At 42.7% G+C, this 25445-nt stretch overlaps 1 protein-coding gene across 3 annotated transcripts in view; it reads right to left on the reverse strand.

Moving 5' to 3' along the window:
* GALNT11 (polypeptide N-acetylgalactosaminyltransferase 11) overlaps positions 1-25445 on the reverse strand; it is an 88096-nt gene that overhangs the window by 45463 nt on the left and 17188 nt on the right. For 2 of the 3 annotated variants that reach the window (XM_036356143.1, XM_036356141.1), the window contains exons 2-3: positions 15822-16001; positions 1949-2281 (exon numbers count right to left, since the gene is read on the reverse strand). In XM_036356143.1, the coding sequence (XP_036212036.1) occupies positions 1949-2243 (295 nt within the window). In that variant the 5' untranslated portion in view covers positions 2244-2281; positions 15822-16001. Of the gene's footprint in view, positions 1-1948; positions 2282-2535; positions 2663-15821; positions 16002-25445 lie in introns of those variants that run through there. The other variant, XM_036356142.1, reaches the window with a different exon arrangement.

A 25445-nucleotide genomic window follows, 5' to 3' on the forward strand; every position in this document is an offset into this window, starting at 1 on the left:
AGGGGGAGATAAAAATATGAACAATAAAATGGCAACAAATACTAGGACATATCTATCAACAACTGAATCTAAAAAAATCAAAATAAATGAACAAGAAACCTAATGAACAAAATAAACTGGTGAATAAAATAGAATCAGAGGCATGGAAGCATGGAACAGACTGACGAATCTCAGAGGGAAGAGGGAAGGAGGGCGGGAAGAGGCCAATCTTTGCCTTAAGCAAGCCCTGTCCATTGTTTCTGTGGATCTAGGCCAGTGATGGCGAACCTATGACACCTGTGTCAGAGGTCACACGTGAACTCATTTTTTTGGTTGATTTTTCTTTGTTAAATGGCATTTAAATATATAAAATAAATATCAAAAATATAAGTCTTTGTTTTACTATGGCTGCAAATATCAAAAAATTTCTATATGTGACATGGCACCAGAGTTAAGTTAGGGTTTTTCAAAATGCTGACACGCCGAGCTCAAAAGGTTCGCCATCACTGATCTAGGCTAATACACTTTTGAAATGCCCCCTTTCAGACATCTCAAGAAAGCACATAATCTTAAGTACCCTGTAATTGCATCCCTGAGTTGCTTTTCTTCCACCTCCATGTAATCTTTCGTACATTCCCTCCTTAATTTCTAATGCATAAAAGAAACTGCAAACTGTTATTCTTAGAAGCATTTATCTCCATCCGTTGAGATCTTGATCCCTCTTTTTGGCTCAAATAAATTTTTATAAAACACTAGAGGCTGGTTGGCCGCCGCAGTGAGCGTCATAGCGACCGGGCGTTCCATCATTCTGGTTGCTTGGCTCTTATTTATATAGATTTCTACATGTTTGAACATTTCTTTATTAGCTGTAATAGGTTTTTTTGTGTATTCTTTAGGATCTTTTTGAGACTTTAGTTGTTCAGTGAGGCAATTTGGGTTTGTCACTTCAAATAGCAATAATTCTCTCACTGCTTCTTTCTAAGGCAAATATGATAAACCCAACATTACTTCTGTATAAAAGTTTTACCAAAATAACTTTGAATAAGAATTTTTCCCACTAATACTCTTAAAAGTCTACATGGCTATTTGAAAAAGATTAGAAGATGTATTTTATGAAAATGGAGTATTAGCTTCTGTTTCCTATCATTTTAAATTCTTTTAACTTCATGTATTAAAAATTCATTAAATCCTAGAAACTGATTTTATTTTTTTGAAACTATGATACAAAAATATTTTAACATTTCCTTTATACTTGTCCATCTTTCAATTTCTTTAAATACTATCTTATGCTTCCATGATAAGATCAAATTCCTTTTAAGTTTTAAAGAAAACCAAAATGGCTCATTTATCCCTTAAAATAAAGTTTGCTAAAACCAGTGCTTGAGATTTATAATATTCAAAAACATATACAGTCGATTCTTGCTACCTTCTTGGACAGAATTTTTGAAGAGAAAAGTTTCCATTTTATACTCAGATTTTATAAAATTCTATATTTATTAAATATTTAAAGCGACTTAATTATTATAAGCAGATATTAAATATAAGTAACTCAAATTATTTCTCAACCCAGTGGTTTATGTTGTTTTAAATAATTCTGTAACTTTTAAAATATCTTAAATAGAGTTAAACATGTTCCCTCATTAAATAATAATAGCAATTAAAATCCTTCCCCACAGGTTCCACTGTCTTTCCAAACACTTATTTTCTCATTTTCTATTCTGGACTTTACTAGTTCTTCCCAAGTCCTCATAAAGTACTGAAGTCAGAATTGGACATATTAGAATATAACTTCCCTCTAATTCTGCAAAATCATAAAGACCTCAGCTAGTTCATGAATGAAATAAACTGGTGGGGGAAAAATGATACATTTCTGATCCCCTGAACAACACACGATTTAAAGAATAATTAAAACTTAAACTTCCAATGATTAGATATTGACATGCTGATAGCAAAAATCAAATACACTTACCCAATTCAGAAGAGAATTTCATGTTGCCTTTTTCTGCATCTTCAATATGATTACCTATCACATCATCAATCTTGTTTGCTTTGAACTGTAATTCTAATATTCGACTTGGGCCTCGGGTGAAACGGGGATAGAATTTTTTGGGGAATGGCCCATGGGGCCCAGACCCCTTGATGGGCACATTCTTAAGTGGCTGAGTCACTTCACTGAAGTTGAAATAAACAAAAAGCAAAACCGTCCAGGTCGCAGATGTAAAAAGGCATCCATAACAGAAATACCGAACTGTGATGCTTCCCATTATAAACCTAGCATAGCTGAAGGGCCATTTTCAGTTTCCTAAAAGAGAAGGATAGATAAGTTAGACACTTCAGGATATCTGTAAATCATCCACCAAGTTCATATTCAATGTTTCTCAAACTAAGTTGCATTTCTGAACTATTTACTTAGGATCCCTATGCATATTATCAAAGATTCAAATGGAAGAAAATATGAGAATAGCCAAATTAAAAAATAAATGCAACAATTAAAAACAAAGGCCAATGAGTTAATGCTCAGAAAACCAATGGCAGCAAAACAGCTGACTTATTCACCTGTCCACGTTAATGGATACTGCTCCACCTTTGTTCTGGATTGCTTTCAGTGTGGTGTTTTTTCAGATTCTAACTTTTAATGAGGGAAATACCAGTCCAACATGTGTGATGACAGTACATCTAAGATCCCTTCCAACTATAAAAGTACAACTCTTTTAATCCAAGGATCTTAAAATCTGTTATTAAAAATAAGCAACTAAAAAAATAGTTCTACTTTCTAATTAAAGATTAAGCCTACCCTAATGCCTACTCTAGATTAAACAGTTACATTTTAAATAACCAAAAGCGCTGTGGACGAAAAGGGGCCACATGCTAACCTGACTAACTCAGGGAAGGCCTGCGTGGCAGCCTTGCAAACTCAACAGACCTAACGTAACCACAAAGGATGGTTTGAAATTAAAACCTTTAATTAAAGAGACACAGCTGACTCTCATAGCAAGTTAGCCTGGAGGTCAAATCACCCCTGGTATTGCCGACAACAATCAAGGCTTAACTACAACAAGACTGCGCACAAAGACCACAAGGGGGTGCACCAAGAAAGCATAAATAATGCGGAGACAAAGAAACATGACAGAAATGGAGGATATAGAGCTAAAAAACGCACTTTTAAGGTCTTTCAATAATTTGCTAGAAACTGCCGATAAATGTAGTGAGATCCTCAAGAAATCTAATGAGACCCTCGATGTTGTGATAAAGAACCAACTAGAAATTAAGCATACACTGACTGAAATAAAGAATATTATACAGACACCCAACAGCAGACCAGAGGAGCGCAAGAATCAAGTCAAAGATTTGAAATGCGAAGAAGCAAAAAACACCCAACTGGAAAAGCAAAATGAAAAAAGAATCTGAAAATACGAAGATAGTGTAAGGAGCCTCTGGGACAGCTTCAAGCGTACCAACATCAGAATTATAGGGGTGCCAGAAGATGAGAGAGAGCAAGATATTGAAAACCTATTTGAAGAAATAATGACAGAAAACTTCCCCCACCTGGTGAAAGAAATAGACTTACAGGTCCAGGAAGCGCAGAGAACCCCAAACAAAAGGAATCCAGAGGACCACACCAAGACACATCATAATTAAAATGCCAAGAGCAAAAGACAAAGAGAGAATCTTAAAAGCAGCAAGAGAAAGAAACTCAGTTACCTACAAGGGAATACCCATACGACTGTCAGCTGATTTCTCAACAGAAACTTTTCAGGCCAGAAGGGAATGGCAAGAAATATTCAAAGTGATGAATACCAAGAACCTACAACCAAGATTACTTTATCCAGCAAAGCTATCATTCAGAACTGAAGGTCAGATAAAGAGCTTCACAGATAAGGAAAAGCTAAAGGAGTTCATCACCACCAAACCAGGATTATATGAAATGCTGAAAGGTATCCTTTAAGAAGAGGAAGAAGAAGAAAAAGGTAAAGATACAAATTATGAACAACAAACATGCATCTATCAACAAATGAATCTAAGAATCAAGTGAATAAATAATCTGATGTACAGAATGAACTGGTGATCATAATAGAATCAGGGACATAGAAAGGGAATGGACTGACTATTCTTGGGGGGGAAAGGGGTGTGGGAGATGCGGGAAGAGACTGGACAAAAATGGTGCACCTATGGATGAGGACAGTGGGTGGGGAGTGAGGGCGGAGGTTGGGGTGGGAACTGGGAGGAGGGGAGTTATGGGGGGAAAAAAGAGGAACAAATGTAATAATCTGAACAATAAAGGTTTAATAAAAAAAATAATAATAAAAAACACCCTTTAATTAAAAAGCAGTTTATAGTGGACTAGAGGCCTGGCACACAAATTTCGTGCATGGGTAGGGTCGCTAGGCCTGGCCTTCGATCAGGGCCATCTTCCCCAACTGCCCACAGCCAGCCCTACCCCCCACTGCCACCCACCTCCGGTTCCCCGTTCGCCATCAGGCGTTCGGAGCCTGCTGGCCAGGGGGAGGGACCAAGAGGTTGGCTGTTCCCTCCCGCTTGCCGGCCCTGCCCCCGCTGCAGGTCGCCCTCTGTGTGGGGCAACCCACAGTTGTGGGCCTTGGCCTGGCACTGCCTGCATCCCCCGCCACCCACTCCCAGTTCCCCATTCGCCATCGGGCAATCAGAGCCTGCAGGCCGGGGAATGTGACCGAGAGGTGGTCAGTGCACCTCATAGTGACTGGTCAAGCGGTCATTCTGGTCATTCTGCCATTAGGGTCAATTTGCATATTACCCTTTTATTATATAGGATTGTTATGTCCTAGGCCAGTATCTTCCCTGACAAAGATCAACTTAGATCTTTACTGAGCCTATTGTCTTTTTGAATCTAAGATAACATAACTTTGGAAAGTCAGGGTAACTTTTAACTTCTCTTTTTCTGGACCCCTCTGGGCACAACATATGGCGCCAGGGCAGGGACTACAAATCCCTCATTGTTATTGTTATCGGGTTAATTGTTGACTGTTATCTATCCTGTACCCACCTACGTAAAAGAAGCATGGTGTCTATCATTTTATCTTTTATCCAATCCTAGAGGTTTCCCGGCTTTGCTTTCCCTCCCTAGTCTATCACAAATGGGTTCCCTCTAACCCACTTACATCTCCACCTTAGATGGTAAAATAGGTGAAAAACCCCATTCTCCAGAGCATTATCTCAATTTGTTGAGCTTCTGCTTCCCAGCAACTGTCGACAGTTTGACTCAAATAAACTCACAAAAATTCTTCACAGATTTGAATGTTTTCATATGTTAACAGAGTTCAAATAATTCTATTTCTCCTCTCCTTATGATGTCCTATAAACAACAGAATATTGAACCAATTCATGTTTCTCTCACATCGATAGTTCTCTGTCTTTCCCTCTCTCTTCCACTCTCTCTAAAAATCAATGGAAATATGTCCCTCCCTCTCCCAGGTATTTTTCTGGGAGGCAACCAAGTTGGCTGCCCGGTTTGAAAAAAAAACAATGGAAAAATATCCTCGGGTGAGGATTAAAAAACAAATAACATAGCACTGAAGTTTTCCCTACTGTCAGGTCGAAGGGAAGCCCAGGAGTGGACGCATGCCACCGCAAGGCAGATGGTGACGGAGAAAATGGACCCTCCCAGGAATTCCTAACAGGTCAACATGCTGACCCCTGCGGCGGGAACTTCCTCAGCTCATGCCCCTCCCCTCACCAAACACCTGTATAAAAAGAAGTGCCCCCCTCCCTGTTGGCGCGAATCCACTGGCCCTGCCTTTGGGGCTTGTGGGGCTCGCCCGAGAACGCGGACTAAACCTTCTCTTTTCCCTTTTTGACCGGCTTGATTCTGTTTCCTGCGTCACGAACTTTACATCTACACTTTTTGATATCTGGTCTTCATGGAGGCCTCACAAAGCTTCCTGAGGAATTCTCTGTAAAGAGACCAACATACATACAAAATAGTCTCACAGAATAGTAGGGCACAGAAACCCTATATAAGTAATGTACGAATAGAAGAAATCTATGAAGAGATACTAATGCATTACTCCTTATTTCTACAGTATGAAATAATTTTAGGAATAGTAGTATTACCACCACCTCAAATCCAAACAAAGCAAATCAGCATTGTTTAAGTCCAACTTCAAAAATTAAGCTGCTAGTACATTATGCCACAAGTCTAGAAGATGGTCGGTAAATAGCTCAATTCTGGCCAACCAAGTAGTTATTTTACCACATGTCAATTCAAAAGCTTAAAAAACAAACAAAACAACAGCAACACCCAAACAAACAAAAACTCTCCCACTACAATACCAAAGAAGCGGGAAATGACTGCAGCTCAGAAGGAAAGTCAGGCACCAGTGAAAGTGCTGTCCTGTCAGCTGTTAGCAAATGAAAGAAATGCACATAAAAACAACTGCTTTATTTAGAAGTGGAAGAAAATATTCTCTAAGTAATGTGAATGGAGCCACCAAAGAAAATAAGACAAAAGGTTGCAAATTTGCCACTTTGCAACAAAAATGTAAAGAATAGAGACATTTAGGTAAAACATTAGATTTTTAAACTAAAACACATTCTAAGTTCCTAAAATATTCACTTGAGGGTAGGCAAAAGCCAAGCAAACAACATCAAAAACAAAAGTACCATTTCTTGAAAAGGCCATGGAATTCTGAAGTACACAGGCTGCTGATTCCAATAAGAAACTATACATCTAAGAAGCCAATCCCTTTCTTCAACTACATAATGAGATTTCTATTTAGATTGTTTCCTCAAACCATTCTAGGCCTTCCCACTTCCACAATGGCCACCTTAAACCCAAACACAGAAGGGAACCACGCAAAAGGGACAGAGAGGAGAAAGCCAACCAATTCTTCCTTAACCACAAGAAGAAGCCAGAGGACTCTTCCATCAAGCAGCTCTGACCAACAGATGGACACTCTGACATTAATTCACATATTTTCCTTTAGCCCAAGTCCCACCAGCTTGTTGGGCAATGTCCAGAGCCCTTCAAAACCCATCTTTAAAATTTCTTCATTCATGTTCCTCCTATAACCGTCACCCATATTCTATTTAACCCTGCCCCTACACTGATTCACCATCGTTTGGAACTCATCTAATAAATAACCTCTTAAATCTTAAATTAAAGCCACACTCTGCCCACAACCCTGACTTCCCAGCGGTGTCAGTCTTATCCTTCAACTTCACTGCAGACAAAGTCCAGTCACGCAACCTTTCCTTTCTCGTACAGCTTATATTTCTTTTGTTTCTGTGTCCAGGTACACATCCCTTAATGTCTTTACTTTTTTCTCTATTTGCTTGGAACATGTTGGATAATATTAGAAAGTGCTAAATGCAAAGGGGTAGAATAAGACAGGGAAGAGCAATACGAAGTGGAAGAAGGTGTGTGAAATTTTAGGTAGATGGCTAGGGAAGGTTTCATTGAGAAGGTGATACTTGAATCAAGGCCTGAACAGATCAGTAAGCACTGCAAATACCTGAGAAAGAGCTGTCCATGCAAGGAAGCAAAAGCAAAGACCCTCAAAAGTAAGTGCCTGGTGGGGTCAAAGAGTATGCATCGTGTAGACCACATGCTCTGGTCACAAGACAACCACACAGATTAAAAACCAATCAATGACAAAAAAATAACTAGAAAAATGAAACATATAAATGGAAATTAGAAATTATTTAGAACCAAATAGTGAAAATACTTTTCAAAACTTATGAGATAAAGCAAACACCAAATTTAACTGTCTAAGAAATTAAAACCTCCAAATAAAAATCAAAACCTGAACATTTAATCTAATCTGTGCTAACAAAATAATGAATCCAGCATCTACAAAGTCTGTTTGCTATTCCTTCCATAGGCAATTACCTAGGTCAAAGCAAATGTTTAAAGGTCAGTTAATACCAAAACTAGAGAACAAATTCTTTCAATAATAAACTTGAATAGTTAAGTAATCCAAAACTTTAGCAGTTAGATATCACTGTAATATATTTTTCAAAAGGTAAATGAATAAAAGGATAACCAGTTGTGTACACGAACTTTCAGGGAAATAAGGCAGTATGGTTTTATGTTTTTCTTTAGTCATGGTCTGGTAGTTGCTCAGGGACACCTGTAAGTTGAGAATCAGGGGAATACAGAAGAATGAGGAGAGGTATGTGCAATGTGCTGATTAGAATGACAGACCACAGGTCAAAGCCAGGCAAGGAGAAATGTAAGGAGGCGGAAGAATGGAGCAGGATGAAAACTACGGATGGGCTAATCGTATTAGAGGTCCTGATGTGGATGAATAACTGCTGAAGTTATGTTACCTAAGAGAGTGATCTGGAAAGACTGAGTGCTGTGGTTGGAAAATGAGCTGCCAACACTCAGACTGTGGAGAGGTACAACTAGTGATATATCCTTTCCAGACACGGAACTAGAGATTTTCTAAGAACAATTTGCCTACAGTGCAGGCACACCTGAAAACCAAACTTATTATTGCTACTGTTAGCATCTACTGTTGTTATATAAAAAACTAGTGGCCCAGTACACAAAATTCATGCACATTAAAAGGGAATTAATTAGAGGAAATAATTTAATATTGCTATTTGCCCTTTATCTATAATAGAAGTGTCAGAAATGAAAGAAAATTAGTAAAAGGTATACGAAAATCTCCCTCCTGTCAGAGTCTGGGGCATGCTGCAGGACCCAGAGTCAAGTCCCCGCCTACCTACACCACGAAATCGCACGAGACCCAGACCCGGCAGGCCCCACCCCTGTCAAGCCCCACAGGGCGGGGGGGCGCAGCCTCAGGTCCCCCGTCAAGCCCTGCTGGGCTGGGAGGCACAGCCTCAGGTCCCCCAGCCCAGCACTGGGCAAAGGGTGCGGCCTCAGGTTCCCCGGCGTGGCCTCAGGTCCCCCAGCCCTGGCGCGAGGGTGTGATGACAATTTGCATATTAGCTCTTTATTATATAGGATTATATAGGATGTGTTGTGGCACACTAGATCACAGAAGTCTAAAGTGTCATGAGATCTCAATCCATTTAAATCCCTGCATCATTATCTGATTAGAATGAGGGGTATTTCTCAACAGCACAATAATTTGAGCTAAGACCCATTTTGGGATGCTTTTTACAGTCAGTTTCTCTCAACAAAGAATGCAGCATACACCAGCTACTAAATTATGCTCCATAAAGTAGTTAAATCATGTCAAGTTCACTGAGACAATTCCTGTTACGCAATGTCACTCTATACATGATACTTTAAATCAGCGGTCGCCAACTGGTGGTCTGCAGATCACTGGTGGTCCGTGAGGTCCAAAAGGTTGGCGACCACTGCTTTAAATCATTCCATTAATCTTCTACCCATAGTCTATTAAATATACTGAAGAATCCAACATTTTTCTTCTGAAAAATCATGAAAAAATCCTAAAGGAAAGACTAATATCTACCACAGTAGGAGCTCTATATGCCAGACACCATGAAAGGTGCTAAGGATTTGTATTTTAGGCTCTATGATACTAAAAAAAAAAAAAAAAAAATTCAGAAAATAAAGATGAGCAAAAAATTAAAAACCACCAGAAATCTCACCACTATTAATGTTTTGCTGTAAATTCTACTACTTATTTTTAATCTCTCCATATTAGCTATAAAACGTTATACCACTATCGGCACTTACTGAAAAATAAATTTAATGAACTCAGGTTAGTGGCATTATTGATACTTTTCTGGTTACTTTGCTTTATTTAAAACATTTTCTACAAAGAACATATGTATGCCTTTAATAATCAAGGCAAAAAAATTATTACGAAAAAACTTCCTAACTTAAAAAATATAAGAACAGATTGGAGAGGATTAAATGTTAAGGCTTTGAATCTCAGAAGCAAATGGGGATTTTAGCTAAAAGGAAGTTATTTAATCCCATTAATTTGTCAAAAATTTAAGAATAAAATCTGAACAATGAACATTCTAAAGCATAATTTGAAAAACTGTTTTTCTTCTATGAACCACTAACTACTTTGAAATTTGTGTGCCTTTCACCGTTCATCATTTTTTTACTACAAGACTAATGCGACATTCTAAACAAGACAGCTTTCATTTTCCTTTAATACAAAATAATTGTTAAAATATTTAATAAAGTTTAAAATGTCTACCTTTAAATGTTACATTTTTACCTTTGAATAGTTTCCAGCTATTTTCTCGTCAGGATACTCTCTATTCCAAAATGTCAAACAGCAAACATTTGTTAGGTTTTTCCATAAAAGAGGCACATCGGATTTTAATTCAGCTAGTCATGTGAGTACAAATACTGATTTACAACAGTGCCCTTCCTAAATACCCCTGTGAAATTACCAGGTGATGACAACACAAAAGCACACATTATTTCTCATTTGTTATCTGCCCTGTAAGACTAGAAGAAAACATTGCCACCAACATGTTTCATAATTGCAAATAAGAGATTATTGAATGAGAAAAAGTTCAGAGCAAATTCCAGACATCATATGCTCTCCAGAAATAATCAACCCTTTGACATCCTCTGATATTTATGAATCTCCTCTAAGAAAATCTAAGGAGAACATAAACCTATGTAGTGTCTCTATTTTATAACTCAAATGCAAAGGAAAACTGCATGCTGATATTGATGGGAGAAAGAAGCAAAATTAATTAAATGCTAAAAAACAAACTAAAAAGGACAGACAACATGACAAAGCACCTAAAATAGCCAAACCTGGGATACCTACTTGGTCAGTGAATATGGGCTGGTAGAGGCTAACCATGACTCTTTAATGCCCTGTCTGATCTAATGCCCAAGCAGAAAAGAGAAGCTCTCCCTGGTTAAGACAAGGAGAGGACAATAAGGATAGGACATAAACACTTCATGGAATCATTACATTGCAGATCTTTCTAACCATACATTCTACTATAAATATTTAATCTGCTTTATTGGGATGTCATATTTTAATAGCTCATTTCTGACCCTATGTGCCACTCAAGGAAATGCCATGACTGCACCTGTATTTATCTAAACAAAACAGCTCATATTATGTCAACACAGGGGTCATAAAATCAAATGTAGTCAGAGGAAACCAGATAAATGAGGAAAAGAGAGAAAAGGCAAGAGCGGTGGCAGTAACAGGGCATGTCCCTCACCTAAAGAAATCATCTGATCCAGTGATCCTACTTCTAGGAATATGTCCTAAAGAAAACTGAAACACCAATCAGAAAGAATGTATGCACCCCTATGTTCATAGCAGCACAATCTACAATAGCTAAGATCTGGAAACAGCCCAAGTGCCCATCAGTAGATGAGTGGATAAAAAAGCTGTGGTTGCCCTAACCGTTTGGCTCAGTGGATAGAGCGTCGGCCTGCAGACTCAAGGGTCCCAGGTTCGATTCCGGTCAAGGGCATGTACCTTGGTTGCGGGCACATACCCAGTAGGGAGTGTGCAGGAGGCAGCTGATAGATGTTTCTCTCTCATTGATGTTTCTAACTCTCTAGCCCTCTTCCTTCCTCTCTGTAAAAAATCAATAAATTAAAAAAAAAAAAAAAAAAGCTGTGGTACATTTATACCATGGAATACACTGCAGGTGTAAAAAAAAAAGGATCTCTTACCCTTCGAGACAGCTTGGAGGGACCTGGAGAGTATTATGCTAAGCAAACTAAATAAATTGATGAACAAAATAGATCCAGAGACATAGAAGCATTGAACAGACTCTGGAACCTCAGAGGGAAGGTGGAGGAGGGAGGGTGGGTGGGTAGTAAGAGATCAAAGAATTTGTATGTATATATACATAACCCATGGACACAGCAGGCGGTGGGGGCGGGATAGAAGGGATCAATGGGGGGAAAAGGGAGACATATGTAATACTCTCAACAATGAAGATTTAATTAAAATAAAAAGAAATTTAAATTCCAAAATTGCAAAAGCTCTGTTGATCAGCCAGCCTCCATAAAATAAATAGTATGAAAACACTTAGGAACCCCAAAATTATGCAAGCTATTATCTCTTGTTCTCATTCTGCCCACAAAAAGGGGATTAAACCCAAAGTACACCCTCAAGAGAACTCAATCTTAACTTTCCTATAACCAATCCCTGCCTTGCTTTCTTCTCCCTTCATATAATCTTCCTTATGTCCCCTCCTTAATTCCAAATGCATAAAAGAAGCTATAAACACATTTTTTAAAATATATATTTTTTTATTTCAGAGAGGAAGAGAGACAAAAACATCAATGATGAGAGGGAATCATTGACTGGCTGCCTCCTACACGTCAGACCGAGCCTGCAACCCAGGCATGTGCACTTGACCAAAATCGAACCCGGGACCCCTTAGGCCCAGGCCAACACTCTAACCACCAAGCCAAACCGGTTAGGGCTACAAACACATTTCTTGAAAGTATTTTTCTCTGTTGAGATCTTGGTTCCAGGTATATCCTCTGTTTGGCTCAAATTACTATAAAAATTTTCTACAGGTCTGGGTGTTCTTAGGTCAACAAAATTAAAAATAGAACTAGCCCTGACCAGCACTGAGTAATGGTTAGAGCACTGGCCTGAGGACCAAAGGGTATAGGGTTTGATTCCCAGTCAAGGACATGTACATGGGTTGCAGGTTAAACCCCCAGGCACCTGCAGGAGGCAACCAACCAACCAATGTGTCTCTCTCACATCAGGTTTCTTTTTTTCTCTCCTTCTCTCTCTGTTACAGGCAAAAATAGAATATTGGGGACTAGCTATAAGATACTAGAGGCCCGATGCACGAAATTAGTGCCAGGGGCTCGGCCATCGAAATCCCTCGAAGCCCCCGCTTCATCCAGAAGGTCATTCTTCTGTTGGGTCTAATTAGCATATTATCTCTTTATTATATAGGATATTAACCTTGATTGTTTTGTTCTAATGAAAGAAAGTACATTCTGCTCTAGCTGGTTTGGCTCAGTGGATAGAGCATCAGCCTGCAGACTGAAGGGTCCCGGGTTCAATTCCAGTCAAGGGCACATACCTGGGTCCCGGGCTCCATCCCCAGTAGGGGGTGTGCAGGAGGCAACCAATCAATGATTCCATGTCATCATTGATGTTTCACTCTCTTCCTCTCCTTTCCTCTCTGAAATCAATAAAAATATATTTAAAAAAAAAGAAAGGAAGCACATTCTAACCTGACCTGGGAGTTAACCTTGGAATGTGGTCCATTCTTATTGGAGAACTGCCTATGATCATGGAAAGATTAACAACCTTGTTACCCAAACAATGGAGTCCTGCCCCAGCCAAGTTGTCTTCTTCACTCCTGTAATACCCATTTTGAATGCCTGTTCTTATTCCTTTGCCTAGTTCCCCAAGTAATCTTTGTCCTACCCCGTATAAGCAGCTGGCTTATGAGGGAATACAGAGCAGATTTTCGTGGATGTCCTGCTGCTTTCCCATACTGCTGGCACTATTGGAATAAATGCTCATATGGTTCAAATCTGTCTCTGCTTAATTGGTTCAAGTACTGACAGGCAGCCCAGACCCACTGGTTGTCTAGTTTGATCTCCCTCTCCCTTCCTCCTTTCCACTCTCTTTTTAAAAGTAAATAAATAAATAAAATCATCCAGCCAGTATGGGTCAGTGGTTGAGTACTGACCCATGGACCAAGAAGTCTCTGGTTCGATACCTGGTCAGGGACATGACCAGGTTGCAGGCTCAATCCCCAATAGGGAGCATGCAAGAGGCAGCCAATCAATGATGTTTCTATCTCTCTATCCGCCCTTCCTCTCTCTCTAAAATCAATAAAAACTTATTTTAAAAATAAATAAGGAAAGAAAAAAATCAAGGGAAAAAATATCCTTAGGTGAGGCTAACAAAAAAACAAAAAAAAGATTTACATACTACACAACTTACATACTAGACAACCTACACTGGTGATAGATTAGGAAGGCTTTCTCCCACCTTCCTAATCTATCACCAATGGATTTCATGTAACCTACTTATGTCTCCTCCTTTGCATTGTATAAAACAAGATTTTTAAAATGCCATTCTTTGGAGCATTATCCCAATACATTGAGATTCTGTTTCCCGGCAATTGTCAACAGTTCGGCTCAAATAAACATAAAAATTCTTTACAGGTTTGAATTTTTTTACATTAACACTAGCACTTACACTTCTGGGTATTTATCCTAAAAATCCAAAACACTAATTTGAAAAGATATATACACCCCTATGTTCACTGCAGCATTCTTTACAACAGCCAAAATATGGAAGCAACTTGAGTGTCCAAATGGATAAAGAAGTGGTGCATGTATACAATGGAATATTACTCAGCAGTAAAAAAAGAATGAAATCTTGCCATGTGCTACATCATGGATGGACTTAGAGGGTATTATGCTGTTAGGTGAGTCAGACAGAAAAAGACAAATACCGTGTTATTTCACATTTATGTGGAATCTAAAAAAACAATAAATGAACAAATAAGACAGAAATGATACAGAGAACTGATAGTCTCCAGATGGGAGGTGGGTTAGGGAAATCTTGGTGAAAAAGGGATTAAGAAGTACAAATTGATAGTTATAACAATAGTCATGCAGATATAAAGTACAGTATAGGGAGTACCTTATATAATAAAAGCCTAATATGCTAAGTGTCCAACTGTTAGTTTGACCGTTCGACCAGTTGCTATGACATGCACTGACCATCGGGGGACAGACACTCCAACTGGTAGGTTAGCTTGCTGCTGGGGTCCGGCTGATTGGGACTGGGCAAGACAGTCCTGGGCTGGACATGCCCTGGATGAATCAGTGCACAGGGCCGTTTCTGCCCGACCCCCGCAGGCCAGGCTGAGAGACCCCACCAGTGTACGGATTCATGCACTGGGCTTCTAGTGGTTAATAATGTAGATGTTAAGAGATGTCCAAACCTATAGAGAATTTTTATGAGTTTATTTGAGCCAAACTGACAGCATATGCTGGGGAGTAGGATCTCAAATGCTCCCAAGTATAACAGTACAGCAGTTTCTTTTTTTTGCTTCTTTTTAAAAAATATATATTTTTGATTTCAGAGAGGAAGGGATGGGGAAGAGAGAAATATCAATGATGACAGAGAATCACTGATTGGCTGCCTCCTGCATGCCCCCTACCGGGGACTGAACCTGCAACCCGGGCATGTGCCCTTGACCAGAATTGAACCAGTCCACAGGACAATGCTCTATTCACTGAGAGAAACTGGCTAGGGTTGCAGTTTCTTTTATGCATCTGAAATTAAGGAGGGAAAAGGGAACATTACATGAAGGTGGGAGAAAGCAAGGCATCCAGGGATTGGATTATAGGATAGTTAAGATTATTTGCTTTCTCTCGAGAGTGGTTAAGTCTTAGTCTGAAAGGGTGGCTCATGCATTATAAGGATGGGTCTATAAAAAAAAAGGAGGATGGGTCTAAAAAGAGGCATTTCGAAGGTGTGCGAACCTAGATATAAAAACAATGGTCAGGCTTGCTTACAGCAAAGATAAACCCCTTACTAAAGTCACTATATTCCTGGGACATGACTACTCCCACCATGACCTGTCCAGTTAGGAATTTATGATCAGATCACCCTGTGTGGTTACTTCCCATAAAATCCCCTTTTTTTGGTCCACACTTCATAAGGTATATAAACATATAATCACTATATTATACTAGTATACCTAGAATGAATATAATAATGTATGTCAACTATAATTTAAAAATACATTAAAATTTTTTAAATAAAAAAAGGGGGTAACTTTTGCTTAGAAGCCCAATCCTAACCTTAGAACAAGAGAAGCTGGACAAACTGAAAATTAATGATACTTTTGGACCCATCAGAGAACTAAAGTTACAGGGCAAACTGCCACCCAAACCTGGAGAGATACAGCTGAGATCTGCTTACCTGGAGCAAACGCTGCTGGGGCCATAAACTTGTGCTGGAGTTGGGTGTGAACTGGCATGAGCGTTAGAAACTCCAGAATGCAGTCCTGGGGGCTGGCACACTTCTGTGGGCTTTATCTCCAGGAACCCCACCAGGTCCTCAAGGTGAAGGTGAAGATCCCAGAAAGATCCTCTGGTGAATCTGGCAGGAGAGGGAAAGAGTAACCACTGTGAAACAAGCCCAAAGCCTTCTCCATAAAAATGGTTGGTCTGGCCCTGCCAAGGCAAACTCTGGCAGGACTCCAAATTCCATAATCTAGGAGCTTTATTCATAGCAACATAAATTTATATTAAGTGGATTATGCGGATGATGTTATAAATATCCAAATAGCCCTTGGCAGAAAAAAGGTTTCCCACCCTGGCTTATTGGAAGATTGGAAACACTGCAGCTAGGAAAGGGAGTAGGTTGCAAGGAGGAAAAGCTACACCTTGGAGAACCCTTGTGAAGGACACAGACTGAGACTTAATTGGAAGATTACGGAACTCTTACACTTCCTCTTGCTCTACCACCAGAACAACAGTAAAATACACATTCTTCTCTAACCCACATTCACCACTGTTGACCACATTCTGGGCCATAAAACATACTTTAACAGGCATAAAAGATTAGAAATCACACAAAATATGTTCTTAGACACAATGAAATTAAACTAGAAATCAATAACAAAATAAAAAAAAAAACCCCAACCCTCAGATATCTGGAAATTAAAGCCTCAAGAGAAGTTTAAAAATATTTTGAACTGAAAACAAAATTTTTTGAACTGAAACTATAACATCAAAATTTGTGGGATGCAGCAAAAGGAAAAATTAGAGGAAAATTTATAGCATTAAATGCTCATATTAGAAAATAAGCAAGATCTGAAATCAATAACCTAAGCTTCCACCTTAGGAAACCAGAGATAGAAGACCAATTTAAGCCTAAGGCTACCAGAAGAAAATAAACAGAAGCCTATAATATTTAAAACAGAAAAAATAAAAAGGAGAGAAAAGTCAATGAAACCAAAAGCTGGTTCTTTAAAAAGATCAATAAAATTGACAAATCTCTAGGCAGGCTGCTGTACAGACAGACAGACAGACCTGAGCAGAGCAAGAATGATGGGTCAGATACGGGGAAGGTCACCAGGATGGAAAGCCCCAGGTGCCTAGCAATGAACAATTAACAGGTCAGTCAATCAGTGGAGACCACAACCCTGACAGGACACACCTGGAAAACTGCTGAATATTCTATTAAGATCTTTCCCTGGGACCTCCCCTAAAACCTCTGCCCTTAAAACCCTTCGGGCCCTGACTGGTTTGGCTCAATGGATAGAGCGTCGGCCTGCAGACTCAAGGGTCCCAGGTTCGATTCCTGTCAAGGGCATGTACCTTGGTTGCGGGCACATCCCCAGTAGGGAGTGTGCAGGAGGCAGCTGATTGATGTTTCTAACTCTCTATCCCTCTCCCTTTCTCTCTGTTAAAAAAAAATCAATAAAATATATTTTAAAAAAATTAAAAAACAAAACAAAAAACCCTTCGGACAGAGGACTCAGTGTGCTCTCCCTCCAGGGAGCACGTCCCTGCCTTTCCCTTTCCTGGCCTGTCCCCTCCAGGCCCCAGGCATATTATTATTAGCTTCCTCACTCCCAAACTCCAAGGGCCCTTCCTTTACCTCTACAACTTGTTTCCTAAGCCCATTTCTTCAAGGAATTACTTTTGCTACCTCAGTAATTTACCCAATAAATGTTCTCTTACAATTTGGGTCTGGACTCTGAATTATTTTCCAGCCAGAACCCAAGTACTGAGGTTGCAAAACCCAGTTTTGGTTTGACCCTACCAGTCAGACACCTGGTGCTGGTTCCTGCCGCCTACCACAAGGCTACCCACTCATCACCCCGCCTTCCCCAGAAGGGGGAGAAGATACAATTTACCAACATCAGAAATGAACGGAACATCACTAATGTTCACATGAATTAAAAGTATAATAAAGAAATTAGGCTGTGGTAGGCACAGGGGCGGGTCTTGGTCCATCCTCCACACCCTCCCCCCCCCTTGTCTGCTGGCAGGCCCGTTCCTGCCGCTCCCACCCGCCGCTCCACGCGCTAACGCCGGCCCCACTCACACCTGCTGAGGGCATGGAGCAGGGGGAGGTGGAGAAGCTCGCAGGAGCGGCCAGGGCTGGCAGCCGCAACTTACACCTGCTGATGGCGCCGAGTGGTTTGGACTGGCGCCGGGCACCCGCAGTGGGTGCAAGCGGCGGCTCTGGTGCTGGCTGTGGGTGCAAGTGGGGCCGGCACCAGCAGCAGGTGCAAGCGCTGGCCAGGACCACGGTACACAGGAGCAAAGAATTTTCAGTAACCCCCAGAGGCTCGCCCCAATGACAGTGACGGGTGACCTGCCTTGGTCTGGTGCTCCCACTCACCTGCTCTACCATCCCGCCACGGCCAACACCTGCCATGTTCCGCACACGCCCCCTGGTGGTCAGCACACATCATAGCAACCGGTTGTTCAGTTGTTCCGCCGTTCAGTCTATTTGCATATTAGCCTTTTATTATATAGGATGCTAATCATGCTCTGTTAACCATGACTGCCTTGTGTTGGTTACAGAAAGAACATTTTTACCTGGCTGGGAATTGTATGCCCCCAGGACCTTGGGGAGTCGACCTTGGAACTATTCTCATTCAAGAACTGCCTATTATCATGGAAAGGTTAACAACCTTGGTGCCCAAACAATAGAGTCCCACCCCAGTCTCTTACTTCCCCATGCCTGTAATCCCTACTTCCCCATGTAACCCTTGTCTATCCTATACAAGCAGCTGGCTTATGGGAGGTGCAGAGCAGATTTTCATGGATGACCTGCTGCTCTCCCATACTGCCAGCAGCATTGGAATAAATGCTCATATATGATGCAACCCTGTCTCTGCTTAATTGGCTCAAGTAGTGACAGGCAGCAAGGACCCATTGATTGTCTGGTTACAGAAACAGTTCTATGCCTACAAGTATAACTTAAGATGAAATGAACCAACTCCTTGAAACTACCAAAACTCACACAAAAACCTGCACACAAATATTTATAGCAGCTTTACTCATAATTGCCAAGACTTGGGAGCAATCAAGATGTTCCTCAAAAGGATGGCCCTAGCTGATTTGCTCAGTGGTTAGAGTGCTGGCCCTCAGACTGAAGGGCAGTGGGTTTGATTCCTGGTCAAGGGCACATACCTGGGTTGTAGGCTTGGCCTGGTCAGGGCACTTGCTGGAGGTAACCAATCCATGTGTCTCTCTCACATTGATGTTTCTCTCTCTTTCTCCCCCTCTTCACTCTCTCTAAAAATCAATAGAAAAATATCGAGTGAGGATTAACAACAAAAAAACAAAAACAAAAAAAAACAAATGAACAACAAAAAAACAAAAACAAAAAACAACAAATGAACAAACAAACATAGATCTAGACAGGAGGAAAAGAGGTGGGAGGAGGAAAAGAGTAAAGGGAGTCAAATATATGGATACAGGAGACTAGACCTTGGGTGGTTAGCACACAGTACTATATACAGATGATGTACTATAGAATTGTACATCTGAAACTTATATAATCTTATTAACCAATGTTACCCTAATAACTTTAATTTTTAAAAATGAGACACAGAAAAGTTCATGAGGGGAATGCGGAAGATGGCTGCGTACGGGAAGGCAGGCTGCAAGATAGTGTGTGAGTGAGAGAATGAAAAGAGAGTGTGTGGACGTGCGGGGAGTGTCTATTTGTGAGTGAGAGACAGCTATATTCCCAGGAACTGTTGGGGACAGCCTGACCGGGCTCCCCTGACTGGGCAGCCTCTACTGCTGCTGAAATCTCTCCCGGAGTGACTGGCTCTGCCGCAGAGGCTGCGCCATCTTGAAGGGGTGAGTGGCTGTGATGGGAAGCCCAGCCTTTCCTTCAACTGGGAAGACTCGGGTACCTCCTGGGACCCTACAACCACCCAGGGACCAGCTGCAAACCCACAAACACTGGGTTCAAGCAGCACGGAGCGGACGAGCCCTGCACCTTCTCATGGAAAGGTCAGACTTCACCTAGACTAGAGAAAGGTGATGTCTGCGATCCAGGCTGGAGGGAGAAACATGTACAGTGGGATCTAGAGGTTCAGAGGAAGTCTGTGCCCCACAAAATCCGCGGCCACTGGGGTCAGCGTAGTCCATGAATGTGGAAGGGGGTCCACGGGGCTGCTGGCAGAAGGGAACTCTAGAAATCAACCCATTGCTGGGATAGTCACAGAAAGGAAGCCTGAAGCTCTACTAGTATACCAGCTGCGCTGTGCCAGGGGAAAAAGACATGTGCAGAGACGTGCACAGAGTTGCACGCAGTGCGGGGGGGGGGGGGGGGTGAGGGGGGGTGAGTGGAGAAGTCACGAGTCCGCGCGCTTACTCTGGCTCTTTTTTCCCTATAAATCCTTGCTTTTGATTACTAGGACCAGTACATATGCTCTCCCAATTAAAAACATTCTCAGAGACTGCAAAGGATGTGCTGGGCTGCATATCTGGCGCTTTGGCCAGACGAGTCATGCTGTGCTGTCTGTTCCTAAAACACAGAGATAGGAAGGTACTGACATCAGGCCAGACCTTGAGATATGGTCTCATGGCCCCTTCCCAGCATGCAGGCCTTCTTTCTCAGAAGGCCCGGAAGTCTCATTCCAAATTTGGGAGACAAAAGACTGGAAAAAGTATAAAGAGAGTTTCCTCCATATTGGGGGGCCCGGAATTTGAAAGAAACATTTTTCTCTGGGGCTCCACAAAATCCTATCTAATAAAAGAGAAACATGGTAACTGGCGTACAACCGCTACCCTTCCCATTGGCTAATCAGGGCGATATGCAAATTAACTGTCAGCCAAGATGGCGGCTGGCAGCCAGGCAGCTTGAAACTAACATGAGGCTTGCTTGCTTCAGTGACGGAGGACTCCAACGTTCCCCGCCTGCCGCTGTAGGCCTCTGAGCTGGCAGTTTGAAACATAGTTACAAAAACAGAAGCTAAACAAAACCCCAGAAACCAGCTTTCAGCGAGCCGGGATCTCAGACCTGGAGTTGATACAGAGTTTCGAGTGTAGAACCTAAACAAACCAGATACCTGCTCTCAGGAGCGGAGGCCTAAGAGCTGGAGCCTCAGAGCTAAAGCTGGCTCAGAATAAAAAAAGAAAAAAGAAAAAAAGGAGTGGTTGGGAGCTTCAGTCCCAGCCTGAAAACAGCCCTCAGCATCTCACCTAGACTGGCCAGGCACCCCAGTGGGGACCCCCACCCTGAAGGGGGTGTGGCCAGCTGCAAACAGCCATCATCCCCTCACCCAGGTGGCCAGGCACCCCAGTGGGGACCCCCACCCTGATCCGGGACACTCTTCAGGGCAAACCAGCCGGCCCCCACCCATGTACCAGGCCTCTATTCTATATAGTAAAAGGGTAATATGCCTCCCAGCACCGGGATCAGCAGAGCCGCGAGGTCTCCCGGCACCGGGATCAGCATGACAGGGGGCAGCGCTCAAACCCCCTGATCGCCCTGTGGCTCTGTGTGTGACAGGGGGCAGGGCCACAACCTCTCTATCGGCCCTGCTCTGTTCCTGACAGGGGAAGGCGCCCCAACCCCCTGATCGGCCCTGCTCTGTGCCTGGGAGGAGCTCCCCAACCTCCTGATCGCCCTGCAGCTCTGTGTGTGACAGGGTGCTGCTCCCCAACCCCCCCACCCCACGGGCCCTGCTCTGTGTGTGACAGGGTAGAGCCATAACCTCCCCATTGGCCCTGCCCTGAGTGTGAGAGTGGCGGCGCCCCAACAACCTGATCGGCCCTGCTCTGTGGGTGATAGAGGGCGGCGCCCCAACCCCCTGATCCGCCCTGCTCTGTGCATGACAGGGGGGAGCTCCCCAACCCCTTGATCGGCCCTGCTCTGTGCATGACAGGGGGCAGCGCCCCAACCCCTTGATTGGCCCTGTTCTGTGCGTGACTGGGGGTGGCACCACAACCTCCCCATCGACCCTGCCTTGAGTGTGACAGGGGGCGGTGCCCCAACCACCCAATCGGCCCTACCCTGAGCGTGACTGAGGGTTGCATTGCAACCTCCCAATCCGCCCTGCTCTGTGCATGACAGGGGGCTGCGCCCCAATTCCCCAATCGGCCCTGCTTTGAGCCCGACCAGGGGTTGCACCTAGGGATTAGACCTGCCCTCTGCCACCCTGGAGCAGGCCTAAGCCAGCAGGTCGTTATCTCCCGAAGGAACCCCCCCCCCCGAGTGCACAAATTTTTGTGCACCGGGCCTCTAGTTTAATAATAAAATGTAACTCCTGTAGTCTGGGCTGCAGTTCAGCCTCTGCTTTGGCAGGGTGCTGTATCTGTAGTCGCTGGCCATGGAAGTCGGCGCTGCAGTTCAGCCTCTGCTTCGGCAGGGGGCTGTAACTGCAGTCAGCTGGCCAGCTTAATAAAGGCTCTTAAATTTAAATTCTGAGTCGGTGGTCTATCTTGCTGAGTGAACCCATAACATTTGGAGGCCCCAGCGAGATTCCCAGCAGGGGTGAGAAGGACCCCTATTTAGAGCAGGAGGCTCTCGCCCGGCAGGAGTGAGAGGGACCCCCTATTTAAGGCAGGAGGCTCTCCCCCATTTATCGCTGGGCACGCAAGATACCCCACATCCCTGTGGGGAACGACTACCAAGGAGGCCTCCAGTCTCCATCCCGGGTCCCAGGGAGGCGGAGGAGACTCCACCCAAAACTTTCAATTTGGAAACCGAGCCACCTGGACTCTCGAGAGAGGTAAGGAAGACCGGTCGTTAAACTGGAATTGGGATGTCCCACAGAAGGACCTATACGGAGGGCTGGACGCAGCAGTACTCCTGGTCCTGACCCGCGGCCACGACAGTGGCCGGGGTCCCTGGTTTGTGTGGCTTTAGGCTGCACTGGATTTGTCTGTCTGGTGTTTGTTGTCTTTGTCTTTGTCAAAATGGGTCAGGGTCAGTCGTCTTCATCGACCCCCTATCAATCAGGACCACTCCAAGTGAGTGGAAGGGGAGCTTGATCACCTCCCAGGAAGCCATAGAGCTCCCTTAGGCAATTAGTCAGGAATTGGTTAGATTGCTTAAACTGTGAGTAAACATTTGGTAGAAGTCAAAAAAAACTCAGACTGTCTGGTGTATGAATGTAAGTGTGAGAGTCTGTGTGAAGCGAAAGCTACTTTGTGCTGTCTGGCTGTACACATGAGAGTATTTGTTATCTCTTTCTGTTGTTTGTTTATTAAAGATAGGGCAAACCCTCCTTTAAGGGAAAGACAGTAGAGAACTTTTAATTGCTTTTCTCTGATGTATAATTTTGCTGTTAGGTTAAAATTTTAGAAGTCTAGGGTTAATTTAAAGGTAGTACATTTTTCTCATAGCCTGTGTAGGATGAGGGAGAGGGACTGCTGGATTTTTATCATGTGGTCCCAAGACCTGCGATCTGCCTCCCCTTCCTGATAGATTTACAGTAGGTCTCTGTTGGGGACAGCATCCGCTCTAACTGGGGGAGGAAGGAGAGCTGAAAACTGCTCCAGAGCAGGTGTGAGATAGGGTAGTGGTGGTAGGATTCACTAGACAGGGTAGTAGGCTCTCAGCCTGCTGAGATGGAGGAGCCTTAGGCTGGAGTCAGATAGGTCAAAAGTAGTAAAGAAGGAGAAGGATTTGAGCCTCTGGGACTTAGAGTAAAGAAGAAAAAATCTAGGAAGGAGAGCAGCTAAGGACAGAGTAAATGGTTAATGCAGAAAAAAGGGGGGGCCATTGGCAGGGAAAGCAGACCAGAAGTTATGTTGATTTTTACTTATCTGAACTATGCTGGAAGCACAGTAAGTTTTCCTCTGCCCCGTTTTGTTCTCTTTAACCCTTCCAAGACTAAATTAGACTGATACAGTATACTTGAAATTGCATAGGGAAGGAAGCACCTGCTCTTAGTAATCTAAGAAATACTGGCTATTTACTTTATAGTAATCATTAAAGGATTGAGGTTTCTGGGAATAAGGAATTACTGAGTAGAAGGTCTGAGGCATGGTTATGCATTTTTAAAGGACATAGAAAGAAGGTTTAAAGGCTAATTTAAAAGTATAAAATTTAGAAAGGTTGTGTATGTGATAAGAAAGACAAGAGAAATGTTGAAAGGAAATTAATCAAATGGTACAGGCCAGTAAGCCAGAAAGAGTAAATAATTTATATTCTGCCTCCTAAACAGAGGGTAAATAGTTATGCCAAAGTACTTAGGGGGGAATAATAAAAGAAATCTAACAGTTACTGTTTCGTTATAACTCTGGAGAGTCCATTAAAGAACTAGTAAGGAAAATCAGAAGATCTTAAGGCAGGTCAGTGGCTTTTTCTCCTTATGTAATTCCTCCAAAATTTGGCAATGCTAAATAAGTCATGGCAATACATTTCTTGGCATAAATTCAATAAGACTGGTTTCCAATAGTGGTTTTATTGACCGAAAACTTTGACTGGAGTATCATGTTTTAAAGAGCCCTGTCTGAGCTCTGAAGACTTGAAGCCAATAAGAGTGCCACAGAGAAAGCCTGGTATCTTGCTTGGCAGCCCTAAAAATAGCTGGCGATGGAGCGTCAGGCCCATGCCCTACCATCACTGGCGGTTGGTCAGAGTAGAAGGGGAGCAAGGAACCCCCACACACTCTGGGCCGCGACGAGTAGGAAGGCTACTAAGATGGGCCTTAAAGCAAGGACAATGGGCAGCAGATACTGCAGGCAGGCCTGATGGCAGCTGGATGGCTTGGCTTCCTGGCCCTATGGGGCACATTAAGATTCAATCATGAAATTCCAGTAAAGGTAGTCAGTTACCATTCTTGTTGTGTTTATGCAAACAATCAGGCCAAATTGAATACAGTAAATAAATTAGTATTTTAATAAACAGAGGGATAATTTTAAGGAGAAAAACTCTATTTCAATGGAGGTTATTAAAACTGAAATGTTTTCTTTCCCTCCCACCAGACCATTTGTTACAGTTTGTCTCTGCCAGGTCACAAGCCCACCTCCTTCTGTGCCCAGGCCTCATCGTCCCTCTGACAGATAGCAAGGATCTCTTGGCTCTGAGAGAAACTTCTGTCCCTCCTCAGCACGAAGCAGCTACAGAAGAGAATTCAACGCCCATTTTCCCTGAAAGAAGTCAGAGCCAGGATCCTTAAGGTAATATAGGAGGCAGTTAGACAGACATGAGCAGAGCAAGGACGATGGGCCAACTGGCACTGACTCCCCAGAAGCAAGAGGGAACTAGGCTGCAGACGAAAGAGCCCGGGAGGCTGCCCTAAAACCAATGGGGCCTCTACAGATTCTTGTGACTCTTCAAACCCTGAACTACCCATCTCACCAGCTTACACAGAAACTCAATCTAGAAAAGCTGAAATCCACAACTAATCTTTACTCAAGTTCTTTCAGGCTTTACAGTCTACCCAGAAAGCAGACCAGAAGCACGTCTGAGATGATCTGCCTGTATCCGGTTCATCCCTTCCAACCTGGTGACTCTGTTTGGGTAAAGAAATTTTCCACCCAAGGACTGACTCCTACCTGGAAAGGACCACTCCCACAGTAGTCAAGGTCGACGGGATCCTGATGTGGCTTC

Source organism: Myotis myotis, unplaced genomic scaffold (genome assembly GCF_014108235.1).
Source record: "Myotis myotis isolate mMyoMyo1 unplaced genomic scaffold, mMyoMyo1.p scaffold_m19_p_25, whole genome shotgun sequence".
Lineage (NCBI taxonomy): Eukaryota > Metazoa > Chordata > Mammalia > Chiroptera > Vespertilionidae > Myotis > Myotis myotis.